Source organism: Salmo salar, chromosome 01, assembly GCF_965601325.2.
Source record: "Salmo salar chromosome 01, fSalSal1, whole genome shotgun sequence".
Taxonomy (NCBI): Eukaryota; Metazoa; Chordata; class Actinopteri; order Salmoniformes; family Salmonidae; genus Salmo; species Salmo salar.
In genome coordinates, this window is record NC_138291.1 from 32,934,388 (window position 1) to 32,957,262 (window position 22,875).

Sequence of the window (22,875 nt, forward strand, 5' to 3'; positions counted from 1 at the left end):
TATATGGCGTTTTGTTTGTTAAATTCCTAGATTTAAAAAAAATGAGGAACAGTTTTTCCATAGGAGTTACTTTACATTGTGAAAAATGTCATCTGGGTGTGTAATTGGTTGACATTTGTGCATTGGAATGTGCCAATAAATGGAATTTGAAATGTTACATTGTGTCAAAAGGCAACACTGACTTCAATTGAAATTATGGAACTAACGAACACCATGTTGAAAAGCTATAAAACTTTATTTAAGATTGATTTTAACAGTATAATTCACTGTATCTTGTCTTAAAAAAACATACATTCAGGATATGAAAAAACATACATTGAGTATAACATATTTGGGGCGGCAGGTGGTTAGAGCGTTGGACAAGTAACCAAAAGGTTACAAGATTGAATCCCCAAGCTGACAAGGTACAAATCTGTCGTTCTTCCCCTGAACAAGGCAGTTAACCCACTGTTCCTAGGCCGTCATTGAAAATAAGAATTTGTTCTTAACTGACTTGCCTAGTTAAATAAAGGTAAAAATATATATATATTTCATCTGGGAAATGAAAGAAAAAGCTAGAATTATTACCAGTGTATAAACTTACAAACCTACATGGTTCTTAGTCTTCAAAATACAATAGTGCAAGAGCATGGTTAAGCATGGTTTTACTATATAAAGAATGCATTGTTCTTCCAAGAATACAGTCTTAAATGATTTCATCCAATTTACACTCACAAAGCAGCCCACTTACAAAACATTTAACCTTAGAAAGTATTTTTAAACATCAGCAAAGAAATATGATGCTCCATTCTGATAACTTTTCCTTGGTGAAGTACATGTTGTCTTACAGTCATAGGACTGTAACTTTGAGTTAAAGTGTTTTTCTTTTACTGATCAAAAACAGATTTGTAGGACATGAAGATTTTTATTTTGAATTCATCCATTCAATAGCACATGTCCAATACAGGGTTTGGCATAGCTGATTTACACAGCCTCTAGAATAATTCTGTATTTAGAGGATTAGTCTGTTCATAACTGTAGGGTTTGGATCTCTACTGTATTGGATTTAGGATTGCTTGATTATTCCCTATTATCTCAACCATTCAGGTCATAAACCATAAGGGACCAGGGGGAGTAATTGAGACACTGGGCCTATTGTGACTGTCCCTGAAGTAAATACATAAACACAAATCTTGAAGACCAAAGGTTGTGTGTTATAATAGCCAGCAGAGTCAGTAGACCCAGTCTCAGTTCCCATCATCTTTTTCCCATGGTATTTTTTTCAGATGAGGTCGGCTGCCACGCAGGTTACCCTTCAAGACGGCAGGTAGAGAAAGAAACAGATAAATGCTGTTGTAAGTACTGTAACAATGTGTACCTTCACTGTAGTTACCCTGTAATTGCATAGGTATTAGGGACACACTGTAAAGTGTGACTAGAAAGGTGAATTGTTATTAAAGGGGAATTTTACAGATTTTCTTTTTCTCATATATTATTCATTAGTCCGCTTTTGATACATTGAAGTTTTATACTGCTTTCAAGTCTCCTGATGCCCAAAATCAAGCATGATCCAAAAGTCTCATGATGATGTGTTTTGACACTGTGTGACTTTTCCCTAAAGTAAACACAAGCCTGCTAGGATTGCTATGAGGAATATAACATTGTTAAATTACTCACTGTATACACGTTGGAGAGGTTGGAAAGGTTGTTGAACAGCGCTTGACCTGCACTGACTTTATTCTTCACACCACGTACAGTCCCATTCTTGCTGCAGATATTAATGCGCTTGTTGCTAAAGAGCAGCTCCTTTTTGGTGCTAGCGTACATAAGCAGATCATCCGGATCACTCCCGCAATCATCCGGCGCTGTGCCCACCAACCCACACAGATGCCCATTTGCCTCTCTGGTTGGTGGGGAGCTCGCCTGCTCGCTCTCCGAGTTGCTGGTGCAGTCCGAGTCAACTGAGTCTGTCACTGAGCCACACAATGTCAATGTGTCATCCTTGAAAACCTCAGTTAAAATGCGACCACTATTTGCAGATGCCACCCGAAACCTTACGGTTCTCTGAGCCTTTTCTTTGTCTTGTCTTGAGGTTGTGCCCTCCATTGCAACGCAAGAGGGTGTTTTACATGTTTTACATGGTCAACATCTCTCTTTCAGTGAAGTAAGATGCATTCTTGTAAGATTAAGCCATACCCTTATGCTATTGTTCATTTTCCTCAATGACATGTCAAATCTAAGTCCAAAATGGTCTGAGTAAAAAAACTAGACACCAAAATGGTTAATAATGAATGAAGTTCTGCCATGGTAACAGTTAAAACAGGCAAACAGTAAACTGATATCCCCATGATGCATAATTAATTAATTGATTGGTCAAATATGACCAAATAGGCAACCGTAGTTGAGAGGTCACTGCAGATCAACAACCCACCAGTTCTTGTGCCCAGTGGCATGCCTCCACAGCCTCTCATCAGATGAAAGCTTCAGCAACTTTGAGGACCTATTATAATGTTATCAAGCATGCACCTGTTGTATAGGAGCATCCCTTTATTGTAGCAAGAGCAGGTTCCGTTAAAAAGGGAAGAGCGGAATCCTTCCTCAAGGCCATGATCAAATATTTCCCAACTAAAACTTTGCTGTCATTGACATAAAATCACACAGTCTGTCTGGGTGAATCAATTACAGCCAAAGTAAGAGCACAGAGTTTGGTAATAGAATGTAGAGTAATATACTTTTTTGTGGAATATTTATTGTAGATTATCCCTTTAATTTGAATACGGAAGTGACCCTATTGTCCTGCTGAAAAACTCAAACACACGTGTCTACCATTGTCTCCCGCCTACATTCTACCAGCAAGAATAAGCAAGACCTAGAAGGAATAAGGTCGTCAACACGGCGATTTCACTTCAAAATAAAAGTCAAAATAAATAAATAAAACATTTTATGAGCAAATGTATTTTGCTAATTAATTTTGTTTAACAATATGGAAAAAAGAAAACAGTTAATCGCCTTTACAAATAATATTATAGCATTGACATTATTGTTAACAGCAATAAAAGTAAAGATTACTAGATAGTTATCATGGTAACAGCAGTAATACAAATAACAAAACATTATTTATCTACTGCTAATAATAATAGTAATAACAATATTAATAATATAATTATAATAATCAACTTTAGAAAACACTTTTAAATCCCATTGTTAATTAGCCCATTCGTATTGCATGATGTTCAGTATGTTTTTCATATTGGACATACATATTGCACCATACACCATTTAATTCTGTATGTTGTGTCGCAGTAAGTCGTAGTAAAAGGGGGGTCCATTCTACTCTGATCACTTCTACTTTTCAAATCCACAGAGTTTACACCCAGAGGAGCATCGCTGCTCGTTCTACAAACAATATGTTTATTCAAAAAATAATACCTAAAGGGGTCCTAAAATTCAAAATCAAATAGCTAAATGATCCATGGTATGACCATCTGAAAACAATTACATATGTTAGCTTAGTACCCCTACTTTGATGCTAATTAGCATTTTCGAATCTGAGAGTAAATAGAGCCGAATATATTGATAAAAGTCACCTTGTCCAATTGAGATTTACATGGTTATCAAACCGACTCACCAGGGTAAGCCTACACAAAACACAGCCCTTATATTAAGTGTTTATAAAATCCCCTATGGGAAATTAATGGTGGAAAAACAATTGGAACCATTTCCCTGTTGTTGTTTTTGTACTTTTACCCCTTTTTCATGATATCCAATTGGTAGTTACAGTCTTGTCTAATAGCTGCAACTCCCCTACAAACTCGAGAGAGGCGAAGGTCGAGAGCCAATGCGTCCTCCGAAACATGACCCTGCCAAGCCGCATTCCTTCTTGACACACTGCTCACTTAACCCGGAAGCCAGTCGCACCAATATGTCGGACGAAACACAGTCCAGCTGGCGACCGAAGTCAGCTTGCAGGCGCCCGGGCCCGCCACAAAGAGACGCTAGAGCACGATGGGACAATGATATCCTGGCCGGCCAAACCCTCCCCTAACCCGGACGCCGCTGGGCCAAGTGTGCGCCACCTCATGGGTCTCCTGGCCAAGGCCGGCAATGACATAGCATGGAATCTGGGTCTGTAGTGATGCCTCAAGCGATGGGCCCTTTTCCCTGTTTGACCGCTAGGTTTTAAGGATATTATGACACCTCCACCGTGTGGCTCTATAGCTAGCTGGCTGGATATAAATCATGTTACTCCCTTGACACTGCATATAATATAAATCAAATGTTTTAAATTATTTATTGTAGAGTCACAGAAAAGGCAGAGAAAACACAAATATTGGATCTGGTAAGTCTACTGTCTTGTCAGCTAGCTACTTATCTGACTTGCAATTAGTTAGCTAGCTAGTTTCCTAGCTACTGTTAATGTTGCGACAGTTCGTTTCTGGTATCAGAACAAAATAGTCAGCACATAGTAACTTCTGATTTAGCTGTACTTTAATTAATGCAAACACGTGTGTGGTAAATGGGTTGTTCATATATACGGTCTCGCTGTTTTACCTCGCAGGGCAAAACAGAGAAGAGGGCGTCACATTCTATTGTTCTCTCTTTTATACTCTGACAGAGATAGTTCCTGCTCAATGCTGGCCTGTCAGAGGGAGGAGGAGCGTGGTTTAAACTTGCTCCTCCTGTCGTCGGCGTGCAGGCTGATCCCAGCGTCGTGACGCACTTCCTGTTGCCGGTTGTAGTTCTTCTTGTCTTCAACAGTTGATTTACTCGTAGTTTATATACTTAATTTTGTAGCATAGCTTCCCCGGTATATTATATAAGTTATGCATACAAATAGCCAGTTCAACCCTAACACTACCAAGCAACCTTGTGTTTTATAATGTTTTCTCTTTGCTACAGCCAGACAGCCTGGTACAGTCCAGAGCTGAAAGTGACGAGAATGACGAACCAGAGAAAAGTCGACATATCAGAAGTTGTTGTCAACTCTCAGCTGCCCTGCAGACCACGAAAGCGAAGATGAGAAGAGTGTAGAGGATAAAGAGGTGGAAGAGCATCTCAGTGAAGGCAAGTGAAAGTGCACACTGATTTTACCATAGTTTTGCTTGCAGATATATTGAATATTGGTTATGTCATGATTGTCGTTTGACTTTAGAACAGTAATGGTGTGCAAATCAAATCAGAATTTAAAATTAGAATTCTCTATTCTGCTTTATTTTATTAGGCAGTGATGGTGAGGAAGATGAGGAACATCAAGAAGCAGGAAATGGTTTGACTGCGACACCAGAAGAGGCAGATGAGGAGGAAGCAGGATCAAATAAAGGGGGTGAGGTAGAAGACTAAACTTCACTCCATGGTGAAGGAAGTTTATGATGAACTTCACCAACAGAAGTTCATCATAAACTTCCTTCACCATGAATTGGAGTTTAGTCCGCTAGGGGTGAAGATGATATGCAGGATGAAACAGTAGGAGGAGAGGAGTTCGAGGACAAGGAACATGAGTCTCAGTTCTGTCTGGAAAACAACTACTCTGGAGAGGGAGAACAGGAGGGTGCAGAGAGCACTGCTGAACAAGAGGAGAAGGAAGGTAAGCAAACATTGAGAAAGATTTCAATTGTCCCCCTTCATTCTGGTTTTGTATCCACTATCCAGCCCTGGAATTCTTCATAGCTTAGTGCAGCAACCGACTCTTGAAGCAGAGTTTTAAGTGAAAAGACAATGCTTCAATGTGTTTTCAATTTTTAAAAGAGCTTCCTGTGTTTTCTAGACCCTTTTAAGCTGTGCCTTGATACAGAGATTAGCAAGGAGGTTGTGAAAAGGATCACAGCTGGCACTAATGCCAAGACTCAGGTCAAGGGAAGCCCACATCATTCATCTGAGATGAATAACATTTTTATGTGTGCTTATTTAAAGTTTTAAGGCCAACATTGTTTAACCTCCTCTCATGTCCACCTCCACCACCACCTTCCCCCAACACATCAGATAGATTGCACTCCATTTTCGCTTCTCCCTCTGACTAGAGTTGGGACGATAAACCGAAAATGACCGACTTTGCCTTCCTCTTACCAGAGAATTTTGCTTAAATCTAATTTTAGATGGTTTTGGTACGCAATGCTTCTGTAGATTGTTCTAAAACCATTATTTGGTGACCAAATTCTGGTCGACAGCAATAGCCTATGCATTACAGGGCTCGACATTAACGTTTGTCCTCTTGTCTGAGACAAGCAGGGAAAAAAGTAAGAAATAAATCTTAATCAACATTTTAAGCTAAATGTCTGATCTGTTGCATCAGTCTCATTGCTTAATTGTTGAATGTGCAGTGGTTGTATGTATTTTGGATCTGTCGTTCCAGAGTCTGTTTTGAACTGTAGATTCATTTTTTATCGTTTTTTTATTTTTATTTCGAGCCGTGGGGGGAATTATATTAAAAAGACATAAAAAGTATTTGTTTGTAATTGTAATGTTGCAATATTTTATAGGCTACCAAGGGTGGCCAACCATCCTCCAGGAGCAGTGTTGTATTTTGAGACAGGCTTGAATATGTAAAGAAGCCAATAGGTAGAGTGTAGCCTACATTTTTGTCTGATTCTCTAGGGTAAAAAAGATGGTAATGTATCCCTGCCGCTAATGTAAAGTAACTATTCATAAAAAAATATATAGAAATATTGTTGTATTGATATTGAGCAAAATAGTTACAATTATCGCAATCTGACTTTCTGTCCACATTGCCCAGCTCTAGCTCCTCCCCCCAAAATGATTTATCACTGATTTGTTATCGCAAAAAAATATGTACATTTATTGCAATATGGAATTTTGTCCATATCGCCCAGCTCTACCTCTGACCATTATTAACCTTTGACCCCCCCCCCCCATTCTCCAAACCAGGTGTGTCCATCTTGAGAAGCATTTTTAGGCTCTACGCACCCTTCTACTCCTCTGACATCACTATAGTGTCTCCGCTTTGCCTGCGTACAGAGGTGGAGGGCGAGGCTTTGACTTCCTGTCCTCCATTGAGATGCTGGTGGTGGACCAGGCCAACGTCTTCCTCATGCAGAACTGGGAGCATCTACTGGTAGGGTTATCTACTGGCATGATTAGGCTGGATTGATAAACAGTAGCCTAGATTAAGTCACCTTCATATTTCATCAAGTTCTGTTATAAGGACAGTGTTAAATCAAGCCAAAAATATCTGCTTCTGTAAATAATTTTGTAAAGGTCAGGGAAGTATAATTTTTGCATTATACAGGCTGCCCTTTGTCCTTTAGTGGGTTATCTTCCTTCTACTCCATTGAACTTTTCTTAGTGTTGCTTTAACCACAATCCCTGCTGTGCTTTCTTTAAGTATGTGATGAAGCATCTGAACCTGCAGCCCCTGGACCCCCATGGGGTGGACTTCTCCAGCGTGTGTGCACATGTGGAACCTGAACAACTGGGCCAAGTACTATCGCCAAACACTGTTGTTCAGCTCCATCCAAGCACTTCAACTACCGCGGCCATGTCAGTGTGCACTTAGCCATAGGGCTCTTCAACCCACCGTCTGTACGATTTCAACTAATGAGTTATACCCCATGACATTAGAAGCATTGTTAATTGAGTATTATGAAGTCATGTTAACATTCTTATTCCAGGTTGCCACAAAGAATATGCCAAAAACAGGTTCCGGTGCAGCTCCCTCATGTCTTCCAAATGATCAACTCTAACAAGCTTCATGGACCAGGATGCAAGATAGACACACTCCGTACCCTAGTCTTCGGCAGTATCCTACGATGGTTAATACATGATTCCATGTGTTATTTCATAGTTTTGATGTCTCACCATTATTCTACAATGTAGAAAATAGTAATAAAAAAAAATAAAAACTTGAATGAGTAGGTATGTCCCAACTTGACTGGTACTGTATATTATTAAGCGTGAATCACTTAACTACAGTAGTAATATCCTCACGGTGTGTTATCCAGTGTCCACCCATCTCTACCAAAAGGATACGGACCTTACCCCAGAAAGTACCACACAACATTCAGCTCTGCACCTACACATTTTATTTTAAAAAAAAAATACAAAATTAAAAAAAAGTTTCCATAGGAAAGTGATACAAATGTGCAATCCCATCTCCTTCGTATCCTTTTTCAAATGCATCGTCAATAGTAACAATTATTATTTGTATCATTAACTGACATACTACCTAGCAACAAAAGAAAATTACAAAAAATACAGAAAAGGAGAAGAGGGACAGTCTGCATGTTGAATCCCTACATTGAACAAAGGGTTCTGTATGAAAGAGGAGATCAGGGAAAATTAAATATCTGTAGCAGCCATTTCCTGGAGAAGTAATCCGCCCTCAAACAGCCCCTTTAGAGTCATGAGATTGGGTTGTGGATTCAATTGAAACAGGGAGCCTTCTGGGAATTGGAGTTTACAAGAGAAAATCCCTACAACACTGCCATGTAACATTTACATTGTCATTTTGTAAATGCTCTCACCTAAAGTGATTTATGGTCAATGCAAATTAAGGTGTTTTGTGGCCCCTACTGGAATTGAACATACAACCTTTGTAGGCATTAGCCAATCAGAACCATGTAACAATATGACTCCAACCCTTCGAGATGTACCTTTAGTGATGTTAAGAGAGATTCAGCCTCAGCTCAGGATTAGATCTCAGTCTTTCATACAGATAAATGAGAAATGTGCGCTAACATGCCCCTCTCATTCTCCCGTCAAGTAACTGGCCTTTCAACGGTATGAGTAAAAAATAAAATAAAATACATTAAATAGGAAATTAATAAAAACACAAGCTACTGGGCCGGTAGAATGGCAGTGGGTATGTATGAGATTATGTTGGTGTTGTGTTTAGAGCACACAGGTCTGGCTAGACTTGGCGGGCAGCTCCAGGCTGCTCTCATGGCCACAGCTGGCTGTCACACAGGATGCATCCTCAACAGGAGTGGGCATCCCCTGGGCACAGATCTGCTGTATGCACTGCCTACACAGGACAAGAGAAAACCAAGACGGATTTAGAATCAGAAAGAAGGTTGAGAATTGATGATACATCACTGTATGGAGAGATGCTGCCACAATCACATTCTATTTGTCTCTACATTCCCAACAACTTACCAAGCTGTGCGGGACATGATGTAGTAGATGTCTGGCTTCTGGAAGCCGTTGAAGGTAGAGGACGCAGCCACGGTGTAGGCCCCCATATTCTCAAACAGCAGCCACTCTCCCACTTGCATGTCCGGCAGAGTGCACACCTCAGCGATGCGATCCAGGCCGTCACAGGTTGGTCCCCAGATGCTGCAGGGGTACATACGCTCATCTGGCTTTGGCTTCTGTAGATGGATAATGAGAACAGGGATTAAACAATTGTCAGACTTATTTTATTGGTTTTATGGACTAAATTTGAGTTAGTTTGGTTGATTGAAATGAAGTGTGTTAATCAACTTACCTTGTGCAGGGTAGGCAAGGGGTGAGCATGGTCATATAGAATACAGTTGAAGGAGCCATAGACGCCATCGTTCACATAGTACATCAGAGTCCGGTCACTGGTCCAATCGTCATCCTCTGTAGGGGCAGAGTTGTGTAAATTATAATGAAACTTGGCTCGCTATTACTTTGGATTGAGTAATGCAATTTTATTTGGCATGTCAGGCATTAACCAAAAGTTTGCAGAGTGAGTCAATTTCCTCATACCGTCAGAGGCAGACTGCTCGTTCATGATGACCTTCTTTGCGATGACGTTAACAGCTAGGGTGTAGGCAGAGGCCACGTAGTAGCGGCCTGGCTCAGCAATGATCCGGATCCCAGAGTCGGCAGGGAAATACTTGTCCAGTGCTGGGTTGATAACTGCTGTGATCTCCTCAAACTTGAGCTTGGTATCCTCAGACCCAGGGAAACCACCACCAATGTCCAGGAGGGTCATGTTGAAACCTACTTCGGCCTGCAGAAAAGAGAAACAAACAAAGATGAGTTAGACCTACTTGAGGACTTCAGGGCCAACTGCAGGTTAAGGGTCCATTTATAAAAATTTCGGTGATAAGTTCCAAGCAGAAAGACACTCACCCCCATGTCAAAGACACAGCGAGCGTCGGAGATGGCCTGGCTGTAGGTGTCTGGGTCAGTGCAGCCGCTCCCCACGTGGAAGCTGACCCCGATAACATTCAGGCCCAGTTCCTTAGCCCTCTCCAGGAGACCTCGGCATGCCTTCATGGTGGCACCAAACTTAACACTGAGCTGGCACACAGCCTTGGAATCATCTGTGGCAATGCGCAGGACTAGTCTGGACAAGGAGAAAGAAAAGTTGGAGGTGCACTTTTCTAGAGTAGCCAGATAAGTTACTTACAAAACCAAGTGTTTTCAGTGTGGCTAAAGAATGGCGGTGGAAATGTTCCTTACTTGGCATTGTCGTGGCACCGAGCCACCTTCATGAGCTCCACGTCGCTGTCGAAGGTCATCATCTGCACTCCGTGGGCAGAGGCATACTTGATCTGGGATACCTGCTTGCAAGGGTTGGCGTAGATGATCCTGCTAGCATCCACACCCAGAGACTGAACAATCTGGATCTCAGTCTGATGGGACAAAAACAGACTGGATCAGAACAGGAAACACAATCACAGGGCAGCAGGGTTGGGGTCAAGGCCATTTCAATAAACCAGGAGATGTTTAGAAAGAAACATACCTTGCTTGCACAGTCAAAGCCAGCGCCCAAGGAGGCCAAGGTCGTGACAACAGTCCGGCTGTCGTTGCATTTGACAGCATAGAAGGGCGTTACACGAGGCATGGCACGCGCCCATCGCATGTGCTTCTTCAGCACGTCACTCAAGTCGCACACGTAGAAGGCATCCTTATCATCCTGGAGGGGCAAAGACACGGATGCAAGCGAATAAGAAATACATCTTACAGTGACAAATGCCTCATCAACAAATCACACTTCTCACACCAAATGCAGCAAAATCAGGGACAGCAGGAAGTTCTTCTTACCGACATGGACATCTCATTGATCTTCTGCTCAACAATGTCACGGGCACAGAATCCCTCCTCCAGGAAGGAAAAATCGGCAGGAGCGAAAGTGTTCATGGTCGCAGAATAACTTTTAGATTGGTCACAAAAGAAAACTGTGGGAAAGGTAGATCTGAGTTAAAATGGTAGCACAGCTACAAGGAATAGCCTTACCACTGTTGGCTCAACGACTATTTACAAGGACAATTCCATAAAAGTAGCATTCAAATGCTTGTACAAGACTGCTCATTATCTGGAATGTGCCTAAATTACTAGCATAATTACTCCGAGCTACAGTACACCAATTACAACCAACCCCAGTATCTCATAGGCATGTGCTGTTAACACCCATTCTAGAATATTATGACATGCATGTTGGAAATGACAGTGGATTGGAAAGCAACACTTACCTGGACAAGAAAGAGTTGGAATTTGGCAAAGTAGTTTAATCAGGTGCAGAGCAGCCAAGGCGGTTCACCAGTGAAGTTGAAACCTTTCACATAACACTCTAGGCCGGGGCCTGCAGAGTTGCCAGTCTGCACTTTCCTAAAGCGATTATTCTGCAAACAGTAAAATACAATTTGTAGCATAAAGAGGACATAGCATAATTTGCTGTGTTGAGTTTAATGGCCATTCCCTGCCATTAAACCATTCAGTGTCAACCAGACCTATTATCATTTTAGATCATACTATAGGAGGAGCAGTTACTGTTAGCAGCAGTCTTATCCAGATTAATAGGCAATATACTTGTTTAACGTTGCTTTAATGCATTATTGGTCACTATGAAGGATCTTTATGTTGAACAAGCACACCCTTGGATAGTGCTATACGGCATCCATAGCAGGTTAGGAGAATTGAGTTTGAAATTTGACAAAAGCTGGATCCCTTCTAGCCATGGCCCTCTCAAAGCGATAAAACAAAGACAGTACAGTATGAAGACAGGCAGAAACTGCTTCTCCAATAAAAAAATCCCCGATCACACTTGTAGGCGATGGCATGGTGAAGTTGGCTAGCTAAAGGCGCCCAATGCTTCCCAGCCGAAACAGTTCGTGCCTATATTATGATGACATTTGTGTTCGTTTTGGACTTCGTTAGGTTTTTTTTTTTCGGTTGTTCAGGCACATTTTTTGTTGAGGCAAGCCGAGGTCGGTAATTGGTCAACAGTAGGGATTAGAATGACTTGATTGTAATTTAATTAGAAACCACTCGTTGTCATACAAATGTTTATCGCAAAATACTACACCAAACATTTTAGTTAGATGTAAAATTGCACGATATATTTATTGCGTTCTTAGATTAATACTGACTATTTTGAGGAAGTATACACTGGCTACAGCGTCTCAAATCGACAAACAGTACTATTGCCGCTTTTTTCAGATTTTCCAAGCGAAGGGCTTTTAAGGGAGTATGACGACGAAGGGGCATAAGACTTCAGCTTGCCTCAAGAAAAAGAATGTCCTGTGCCCAACAACCGAAAAAAAATATAACATTACTGAAGTCCAAAACGAACAAAAACGTAATCATAATATGTACAAACTCTTCCAAACTGTTTTAATGTGGACGCCTTTTACTTTTAACTCGTGTGCAAAAACACGTCATAGGGCACAACGGTCGTCTCAAGCCGAACTGCGCGTGCGCAAGCCGTCAAGTCGAAGGCACTCCTTTGAATGAAAACGTGTCAATGTGTGACTTTCGAGGTTGGAGTAATAACATTCAACTACTTAAGAAATTGGCTCGAATCTAGGTTGTGCCTTTAGATTGAGAAAATGAACAACTATGTAAGAATTTCTCAAATTCCAAACCCTGGCCTGTTTCGCAAGCATTCCCTTGAAGTCTCGCAATGTTCAGCCTCGGGATAGAAACCCTGGGTCAGTTACCACAGCCACAAAGTCATAAACCCCGCCTATTCATTCAATGTATCTTCTAAAAACGTTATTGTAAACCTAACCATACTGTTAACCTTATGACTAACCATAACCTTAAATTAAGACCAAAAAGCAAATGTTCACGAATTTACGACACACACACACTTGTATACTGTTGTAACAACGAGTGGAAAAGGAAAATGACACGATCTTTGGCGAAGTAGCCTACTACCATCAGTAGTTACTGGCAGTATGAATTTCAGCATAAAATACATTTACCAAGCGAACGTTACTGTAGCTAGCTAATGACATTCCCGAGGTCCAAATCATACTCCAAACCCATCACTTCCACCAAGCAAAAACACCAACATATATTAACGTTAGAAGATAGCGCTACGTAAAAGCTAGCTAACGTTACTACTTGTACAATATTGCATAACCATAACATTACTCTAACGTTAACTTACTAGCTAAAAAATATTGACACGATTTGAATACGCCAAATTGGATAGCGCATAATGAATGAATACCGGTACCTAACTTACCAGTTTAAAATAAATTTGGAAGTTATTTTGAAAACGTAGAATAAATTAATGAAGGTTTACCTTAAAAAGCATTTACAAAGAGTGTGTCCATTAGACCCGAATCCTGGAAAAATTACTTGGTTTTCCCTTGTCAGACGAATCTGTCAAAGAACTGAATAACTCTCTCGGTCTGAACAAGTGTAAGTCTGTGTTTCGATACTGACTGTATTTATAGAGTTTCCGTCTCCAAGACAACACGCCAGCTGGAACTGGCCCTCCATCGACGTCGGATGGAACTGGTTTAGTCTTGTCACCGGCTACATGTGCTCGTAGAGGAAGTAGGAGGAGGCAGATAAAGCCAGTTTTTACTAGATGGGATACTGCTTTTGTAGCCTGAGTACCAGTCTCTTTAGCTAACATTCCACTCCCTGCCACTCCTTCATGGCAATAACAAGGAGTGGAATGTTAGCTAAAAAGACTGCTACTCAGGCTATAGCTTTTGTGATTTGACTTTTCGTAGCAGGTTATGAGAATTAGGTTAAGGTTAGGAAAACAGTTAGGGTTTGCTAAAATGCATAAAAAAAAACTTTTGTCGTAAATTTAACAAAAGATTTATCCCTTCTAACCATGGCCAGATAAAGCAATCTCTTCATTTACTGACTCAATGCCTTTGAAATGTATAGCCTAAACCAAATTGTTACCTACTTTGCAGACTAACAAAATTGAAACACAGCTGTTTTTAGTATTTCAATTGTACAACTTTAAACAGATTCTTAAGATGATTTAATTGGCTGCTATTGTGCCTTGAGCTAGAGAGCCACCAGGCAAACAAGAATGCTTGCCATGATCCAGTCAGCATCAGTTCCATAGCTGAGCTTCCCTATGCTTGTTCTGAAGATGTGTGAGAATAACTTTTTTTATTTGTTTATTTTTTACATTCGCTTTTAGGGCAGTGTAATGGCTAATTTGGCCAACCTTTCATGATTCAGGGGTGACATATTTTTTCTGATGCCTCTGGAATTCCTTATTTTCTGACATCACCTCTATTTGTCCTCACACCCCTGATGGTCATTGCACACTTTCATTTGAAAGTGGGTCAGATTTGGCATATCTGGACAGCATCCAAAGTCAAAGTGACACATGGGCTGGTTTCTGATACTGGTCAACGTACTATAAGAACAATTCAGGATTTTTCCAAGAGAAAAACATTTCCAAAGCAAATTCACTGAAGCTGAGCTTACTATACATAGAAGCCTGGTGAGTTTGCCCAGTAGCAGCATCTTATGCTGGCTCAGTCTTGAATGCCCTGGTATTGATCCATCTCATTATTTAGTGACTGACGTGGTATTGTTATACATGACATGTAAAAGCAGCCCTGCAGACTAATGCATCAGCTGTCTGCTGTAGAACTTTATCTGCTGACAGTATGCCTCTGTGCTGTGCCAGATAGGCCTCTCTGGAAGTATGTCTAGGGGTCACTAAGACCAACCTGGCCTAACCCAGGCACTGTTGTTGAGCAATAAGGGGAGAGTGGAAATCCACACTCAAAATAGGTGGACTAATCTACGAATGTATTTTGTAAGGAAGTGCGGTAATTGCAAAATGCAGATAGCCTCTCGGAATAATTCCTACAGACGTGCTGATAGAGTAGGCTACAGAGTCACGTGTAGACAGTGACCTTGATACTTAGTAGTCTGGCCTGTTGGTGATCTGCAACCGTATCCTGCCCGCAGTGATAGCAGGTCCCCCTAAAACTACACAAGCAGCAGGAGATTAAGCCTAGCAAACCGCAGTTAAACCGTAGTAAACCTCACTTACCTCCTTCTTTTCCTGACCAGGTCTAGTCAGGACAGGAGGACAGTTGGCCATTTAACCCAATAACTGAGTCGTCAACTCTCCATTCTCCCTCTCCCTGAAAATACCCCTTTACTGCACTGGTTTTGTCACTGTGTCACTTAGTGTTAGGGGTCAGTGTGACCAATCAGGATCAAAAGTACTTATCTTATCATTGTAATTTTTTCCACAAGATGCTGACTTAGTGAGCTTAGTGTAACATGTTCAAAACTGATTTAGTTGCTATTTCAGCTTAGAAGGATCACATTATGTTGTAGATTTGTACTAGTAACTTTTCCTTGAACAGAAACTAAATTCACCAAGGGAATTGTATGAATAACACTGTAAAAACTTCAGTAAGAGACTGATTGTTTGTCCCCGATCTGTCTTCAAAGTCCTAGAGATTCCTGAAAAGAACAGATTAACCACTTTTCCATGCTGCCACCAGCCCAATTTTAGCTTTCAGAGACTTTGGGGTTGGGAGTAGACATCATTCTTGGGGAAATTAAGAATTTGGTCATTATTGACCCAATAGCATTTCTGGAAACATTGGCATTCCACTTTTAAGAGGCTGGTGTCGGTTCAAAGCCTCTCATGGGAAACTTCAAGCATCATGAAGACTACATATCTGCGGTTTTGTGAAATGGGTTCTCCAGATCAAAATGGGCCACAATCAAATTGGCATCTTCTCTTTTCATGACCATGAGTTGGTTTCCATTCAGACATTCAGATTTACCGCCTGTCTAGCATATGAAGTCATTCTTTAAACTAGCGTTGAAACCCCAAGAACCTCACTGTTTTTCTCAATGGAATAAAAAAGTGGAAAAGAGGAAGGGGTGGGGGAATGTCTGCTCTTTTTACGGCTCTTTTTACGTCCTTCATTGGCAGGAAGCCCTGCTGCCACCCCTACCCTTGCTTTTCATTTTGCTCTGGCGGATGACGCCCACCACCCCGAAGCACACATGGCTCCTGAGCAGGAAGTAGGCCTCAGCTCGGGGGCTAATTTGTTTACCACATATTCTGTGCCTTCAGAAACTATTCACACCCTTTTTCCACATTTTGTTATGCTACAGCCTGAATTTAAAATTGATTACATTTAGATTTTTTTGTCACTGATCTCCCCATACTGTAAAAGTGGAATTGTATTTTTTTTTACAAATTAATAAAAAATGTAAATCTGAAATGTCTTGAGTCAATAAGTATTCAACCCCTTTGTTATGGGAAGCCTAAATAAGTTCAGCAGTAAAAATGTGCTTAAGTCACATAATAAGTTGCATGGACTCATTGTCCGAGCAAATTAGTGTTTAACATGATTTTTGAATGACTAACTCATCTCTACTCCACACATACAATTATCTGTAAGGTCCCTCAGTCGAGCAGCGAATTTCAAATACAGATTCAACCACAAAGACCAGGGAGGTTTTCCAATGCCTCGCAAAGAAGGGCACCTATTGGTAGATAGGTAAAAGAAAAAAGCAGCCATTGACTATCCCTATGAGCTTGGTGAAGTTATTAATTACACTTTGGATGGTGTATCAATCCACCCAGTCACTACAAAGATACAGACGTCCTTCCTAACTCAGTTACTGGAGAGGAATTTCACCATGAGGCCAATGGTGACTAAAACAGTTACAGAGTTGAATGGCTGTGATAAGAGAAAACTGAGGATGGATCAACAACATTGTAGTTGCTCCACAATACTAACCTAATTAACAGAATGAAAAGAACAGAATAAAAATATTCCAAAACATGCATCCTGTTTGCAACAAGGCACCAAAGTAATACTGCAAAACAATTCACTTTATGTCCTGAATACAAAGCGTTATGTTTGGGGCAAATCCAACACAACACAACAGTGAGTGCCACTCTCCATATTTTCAAGCATAGTGGTGGCTGCATCATGCTATGGGTATACTTGTAATCGTTAAGGACTTGGGAGTTTTTCAGCATAAAAAAATAAACGGAATGGAGCTAAGCACAGGCAAAATCCTAGAACTTGTTCAGTCTGCTTTCCACCAGATAATGGGAGATTAATTCACCTTTCAGCAGGATAATAACCTAAAACACAATGCCAAATCTACGCTGGATTTGTTTACCAAGAAGACAGTGAATGTTCCTGAGTGGCCGATTTATAGTTTTGACTTAAGTCTACTTGAAAATCTATGGCAATACCTGAAAATGGTTGTCTAGCAATGATCCACAACCAATTTCACAGAGCTTGAAGAATTTTGAAAAGAATAATGAACAAAACTGTTCAACAATCCAGGTGTGGAAAGCTCTTAGAGACTTACCCAGAAAGACTCACAGCTGTAATTGCTGCCAAAGGTGCTTCTAAAAAATATTGGCTCAGGGGTGTGAACACTTATGTAAATTAGGTATTTCTGTTTTTCATTTTCAATACATTTGCAAAAATGTCTAAAAATATGTTTTCACTTTGCCATTATTGGATATTGTGTGTGGATGGGTGATAAAACATTTTTTTTATCCATTTTTAATTCAGGCTGTAACACAACAAAATGTGGAATAAACAGGGGTATGAATACTTTTTGAAGGCACTGTACATGTATCTGCTTGTTTAAAATGGCAGGGTCATGGGATACCGAGTGTGCAGCCGTTGCGACCCTGAGTTTAGGTAAAGGAATGTCCCCTCGTCTTATCTTCCTCACTCCATTTCTCACTCTTTGTTTTTCTCTCTCCTTCTGGTTCTCTCTCGTTGTGTTTTCCCCTTCCTCATGTAGCCTACTTTCCGTCTATCTCTCTCTTCCTGGTATATGGAGTCTCTGTTATCGCTTCAGTGGTTTGTCGTGGCCCAACCCTGTAGCTAGGCCTTTCACAAAAGTGATGATTTAGCACAAGGGCAGCCCACAAGATACACAACTGTACAGTCAGGGCACATGGTGTTTGTGTGTGTATGTATGATTCTGTACATCTTGAACAGGACACAGAATAGTTACCTCATTTACAGCAGGACACAGACACACACTGTTGCACCAAATACTTTCAGATTCTTGCGGTATGATGGTATGAATTGCCATGGTATGATGGGACAAGCCTTACACAATATGTAATGCTTAGTTTGTGCCTCAGCTACATGGACAGATTTCAAGAGGATTTAGCCTTTGAATGTTAAAGTAGTTGTCCAGTGTTTCCAGATTTCTATGAAATATGACCTATAATTAATTACAATATGAGTGAAATACTTTTCCTTCCAAAAAATAGTGATTGAGTATGTTAAAAAGCAGCTTTTCTGTGTTGGAATGGTGTGGGCGTATCCCAATTAAAATTATTAACGCAAGTAGACTGCTGATTGGCCAGCTCAGCCAATAAGGCAGCATGACATCATTCTCTCTGAGGAAATATCAAGCATTTCTTTAAACGGTCTGTTTAAAAATACAAGTTTGAAGTTGGTTTCTTTAAGTGTTTATGCTTTGGCCACAAATATGAGTATAAGACGAGTCAACAACATTATTTGGGTATGAGATAACAGAATATTGAGCTTTAAAAAGTGCAATTTTCAGTGGACCGTTTAACTTAATAACTTGTGAATGTTGGCCCAATTTCACAAAATACATCCTCATCTTCATCTCACATGAACAGTAAACCCAAATCAGTAGTTAAAGCACAAACAGTTGTTGTGCCTTGTGCTTTGAATAATTACACTGGCTTGAGTTCTGCGTGCATCTTTAGGGTTGAGTTTGTCCATGACAAGGAGATCTCCTGTGAGTCTCTGACGTAAACAGGTGGGCTTTGTGTCACATGCTGATACGGGGTCACAAAGCAAACTGACCCACATTTCCTTCTTTCCTTCTCTATCCCTCTCTCTCTCTTCTTGCTAAGAGTTCGATCTCTGTTAAACCAAAAAAGATTAGTCTGAGCTGTGAATGCTGTCACAACAACTATAGCATCAACTTATTGACTGCAATGGAAAAGAGGCATGCACTCTTTCACAAGTCTTAACATAAGAGCCAGAGCAAGGCAACATGGATAGCCATTGTTAGGCTTCATTATGAAATGACTATATGTTATGAAGCATTGGCCTGGTTTGATCAGAGAATAAAGTGTTAGAATCAAGACAGGTAAGATGAGATCTTATGAGGTGAGCCCATTAATGCAGTCTGACTTAATGACCATTTGGCAGTGATGAGGTGTGTTTGACAACCACTAAGTGTGCGCTGATACACAAGTGATCCTATCTTTGCACTCAAGAACCCTCAGCCCCATGTGTGTACATCATGCTCTGGTAACATAGTAGCGATGACACTACGTCACTAGTGGCCAGTTAATTTAAGTTAGATTTATTTACCCAGCTGTGTCCTCCTGACAATTTTTAAAAAGTGAAAGCAGAAACTGTTACCCAAAGTGACTTACTTAAAATCTTATAAGCTATGTGTTTTCTGTTTTACAATCTCTTCATTGTCCTCAGTTCCCATTATCTTGTGCCGAGGTCGTTTTATTTGTTTAAAGGACCAAGAATTATCTTCCCTGTATTAGTTGTACAATGTGTTGGATAATCTCCCCTTTGCTAAATCATTTCCTCAGTTGCAGTGTGGTTAGGTACTTGCTTTTATCATTTATTCTCTCTCTCTCTCTCTTTCGCTCACACACAAACAGATAAGGGTGGGTAGCTTGCAGCTTTAGGTCGTTTCCAATGCTCTGGTAAGTATAAAATAAAAAAAAAAGGCATGAAAAGAAACATGTTTCAGTCTCTCCAGTTCTACCTCAACACCAGAGAATGTTTAAAGAGAGAGAGAGAGAGTGATGTGTGGGTTTGGGTTCACACTGATTTCACTCAACCATAAAATCTTTGACCTAAAACTTCTTGGGATGTCTTTGTCTTTTTCTACCCGGCAATTTTCCTCTGTTTCAAGTTGTGATTACTTACGAAACCGGAAGAGCAGGAGTCATTGTGTGTACACTCTCACATTGCATGAGTCAATGGGTGACGCAGGGGGTGGTACTTACCCAACAGTTGGGGTGAGTAATGTTCCCTCAAAATGTTCCTGGCACTGAGCCAATTTCAGGTCTGCTGAGTGCAAACTTGAATATTGTGAAAATGTTGTGCAACTTCCGGCAGGTGTTTACTGTGAACACCACACAGTTTTAACAGTGGACAACATTTTAACATGGACATATCATTCTGCCCACAGTAGCAGCCAATGTGTGGTGTTCAATGCCTACAATACATTAAACTTTTGAAAAAAAAACATGCAGGGCTTGACATTAACCTTTCAGACAAGGGGGGGGGTGACTGAAAATGTTGTGTTTGATGCAAGAAACCACTTCACAAAATAAAACTCAATCCCATACCATTATTACAGAAAATCAGACAAATTATGCCACGCTTTACCTATTGGCTACTTAGTTAATTCAAGACTCAAAATACACTTCCCCTTCAAGACATTAAAAAAAGCTCTTTACCTGACTGGCTTTTCAAAGATGGCTAGAAATGCACACATTTGGTATTCTTGTTGGAGGCAACCACTCCCCCATTGTTGACTAGAAATGAGCTATAACTGGGCTAATAACTCACTAACAAGCAAAGAATATGAACAAATGTGCACACGTGGCTACATGCAGCTCTCACTTTGATCTCAAAACAAGCACATCTACTTGTTACCCCTCATACTGTAGCCTAAACACAGTCCAGTTCGAAGTGAATGGCACTGATCCATATATGGCAATGGTTATTGCAAATAGGCCTACTGCAACTCTGATTGGTTATGGTGCACATACGGGCCTGAGTTGTGCCTGTCAACGCAATAGAATCCTACTCCATGTATACTAAATCTTGCACAGGTTGTTTTGTTTCGGTATATTACATTGAAATTTCAACCGTTGAAAGTGCCTTTATCATGTTGTTTGTTGTTGTCTGCATTGTTTACTGGTGAAGAATAAAGTTGAATTGAGCTTCCTAATTTCATGTTCCTCTTCAGCACTGTACTGTTTTGGATCATTCAACTTAACCAAACGTTAAATAATTGCACAAACACACACATCCACGTATAAGCACAAGCACACCCACAGACACACAAACCTCACACAGAAACAAATTACAGCATTTTTACAAAGAATGTGCAAACCTATATACATTTTATTAGTACTGTAGGGGTTAGAACATGATCCTCCATAAAGACAACACAAACCTTTATTACAACTCAACGAGTATGCCTCTGGACAAACATCTGCAGTAGAAATTCAGCCCAGATTAAATTTATCCTGGTTCAGTTCTTTTTTTGGTGTGAAGTCTTTCCTTGCGTGACTTCATCCCAGAGATCACACACACACCTCATCTTTTTGGTATTTCCTTCGCAGACACACATCATTAACTTTTGTCCACGCCCACTATTTCCCAACCCTCCCATGATGAGCATGCATCGTCTCTGATTAAACCACTGCTGGCTAAATCCCAGAATACTTATTATGACAACCCCAACCCATCCTCCTGCTCCAAACAATCTCTGTAAAGTTCCAGTGTTATTCATTTGAGAAGGAGTGGGAGGGGGTTGAGTGTGGAAGTGTGTCAGTGGATGCTACAACTACTCATTCATTGGGAAAGGGAACAAAGATGATTGGAGGATGTTCACAAATTACCCCCAGTCACACAAAACGTGTTGTTTTGGGGGTGGTGCTGCTACCTAAAGTCCTTCCTTGAGGCATCTGGAGTGCATTGCCAGCTACTACTAAACCTGACAAACCTAGCACATCCCATATGTTATCTCACTCATAACTGGCCCTTAAGCAGAGGAAAGGAGTCCCTTTTAAGCTATTGGCATCTATGCCATGTCCTCCCACTACCATACTACCTCCCTCCTTCTCTGGTGGTGGCAGCATCATGCTGGGACTGGGAGACTAGTCAGGATTGAGGGAAAATGAACGGAGCAAAGTACAGAGAGATCCTTGGTAAAAACTGACTCCAGAGCGCTTAGGGCCTCAGGCTGGGGGCGAAGGCTCACTTTCCAACATGACAACGACCCTAAGTACACAGCCAAGACAACGCAGGAGTGGCTTTGGGACAAGTCTCTGACTGTCTTGGAGTGGCCCAGCCAGAGCCCGGACTTGAACCTGATCAAACATCTCTTGAGAGAGCTGAAAATAGCTGTGCAGCAACACTCCTCATCCAACCTGACAGAGCTTGAGAGGATCTGCAGAGAAAAATGGGAGAAACTCCCCAAATAAAGGTGTGCCAAGCTTGTAGCGCAATACCCAAGAAGACTCAACGCTGTAATCGTTGCCAAAGGCGCTTCAAAGTACTGAGTGAAGGGTCTAAATACTTAAGTAAATGTCATATTTTTTATGGGGTATTGTGTGTAGTTGATTGAGGAGGGAAAAAAAAGCAATTTAACCAATTTTAGAATAAGGCTGTAACGTAACAAAATGTGGATAAAGTTAAGGTGTCTGAATACTTTCCGAGTGCACTGTACTGTAGCGTCCCTATGTTTTAAGCGCAGATATCAACTCTGCCACTTCAGCATGCTTTTGTGGCACAGTCGATGGTCCGGTGGGCTTCGGGACAGAAGGTTGAGTGTTCAAGCCACACTCCCTGTCCGTTTTACATTTTAGTCATTTAGCAGACACTCTTATCCAGAGCGACTTATAGTAGTGAATACATACATTTCATTCCATTTAATGCATAATTTTTTAAACATTTTTTTATTTCATTCATCTGGAAAGTGCACTAATGCACA

The 22,875-nt window shown here is 40.8% G+C and overlaps 2 protein-coding genes and 1 long non-coding RNA gene across 3 annotated transcripts; 1 reads left to right on the top strand and 2 right to left on the bottom strand.

The window, feature by feature from the left end:
• Positions 1-1,491: 1,491 nt before the first annotated feature.
• grxcr1b (glutaredoxin and cysteine rich domain containing 1 b) lies at positions 1,492-2,198 on the bottom strand. The gene has a single exon (XM_082973733.1). It carries the CDS (start codon positions 2,083-2,085, stop codon positions 1,624-1,626), a length of 462 nt encoding a protein of 153 aa, XP_082829859.1. The 5' UTR covers positions 2,086-2,198; the 3' UTR covers positions 1,492-1,623.
• Positions 2,199-5,320: 3,122 nt separating this feature from the next.
• Positions 5,321-7,454, top strand: LOC145877716 (uncharacterized). The gene is made up of 3 exons (XR_014391946.1): positions 5,321-5,563; positions 6,862-7,048; positions 7,319-7,454. It is a non-coding gene; the product is annotated as an uncharacterized LOC145877716 (long non-coding RNA).
• A 546-nt stretch (positions 7,455-8,000) lies between these two features.
• On the bottom strand, positions 8,001-13,669 carry LOC106600595 (ornithine decarboxylase 1). The gene is made up of 10 exons (XM_014192087.3): positions 13,439-13,669; positions 11,379-11,528; positions 10,951-11,084; positions 10,649-10,822; positions 10,366-10,538; positions 10,033-10,249; positions 9,664-9,910; positions 9,419-9,534; positions 9,088-9,302; positions 8,001-8,956 (listed from the first exon to the last, which is right to left on the bottom strand). Exons 3-10 carry the CDS (start codon positions 11,044-11,046, stop codon positions 8,824-8,826), a joined length of 1,371 nt encoding a protein of 456 aa, XP_014047562.1. The 5' UTR covers positions 11,047-11,084; positions 11,379-11,528; positions 13,439-13,669; the 3' UTR covers positions 8,001-8,823.
• Positions 13,670-22,875: the final 9,206 nt, after the last annotated feature.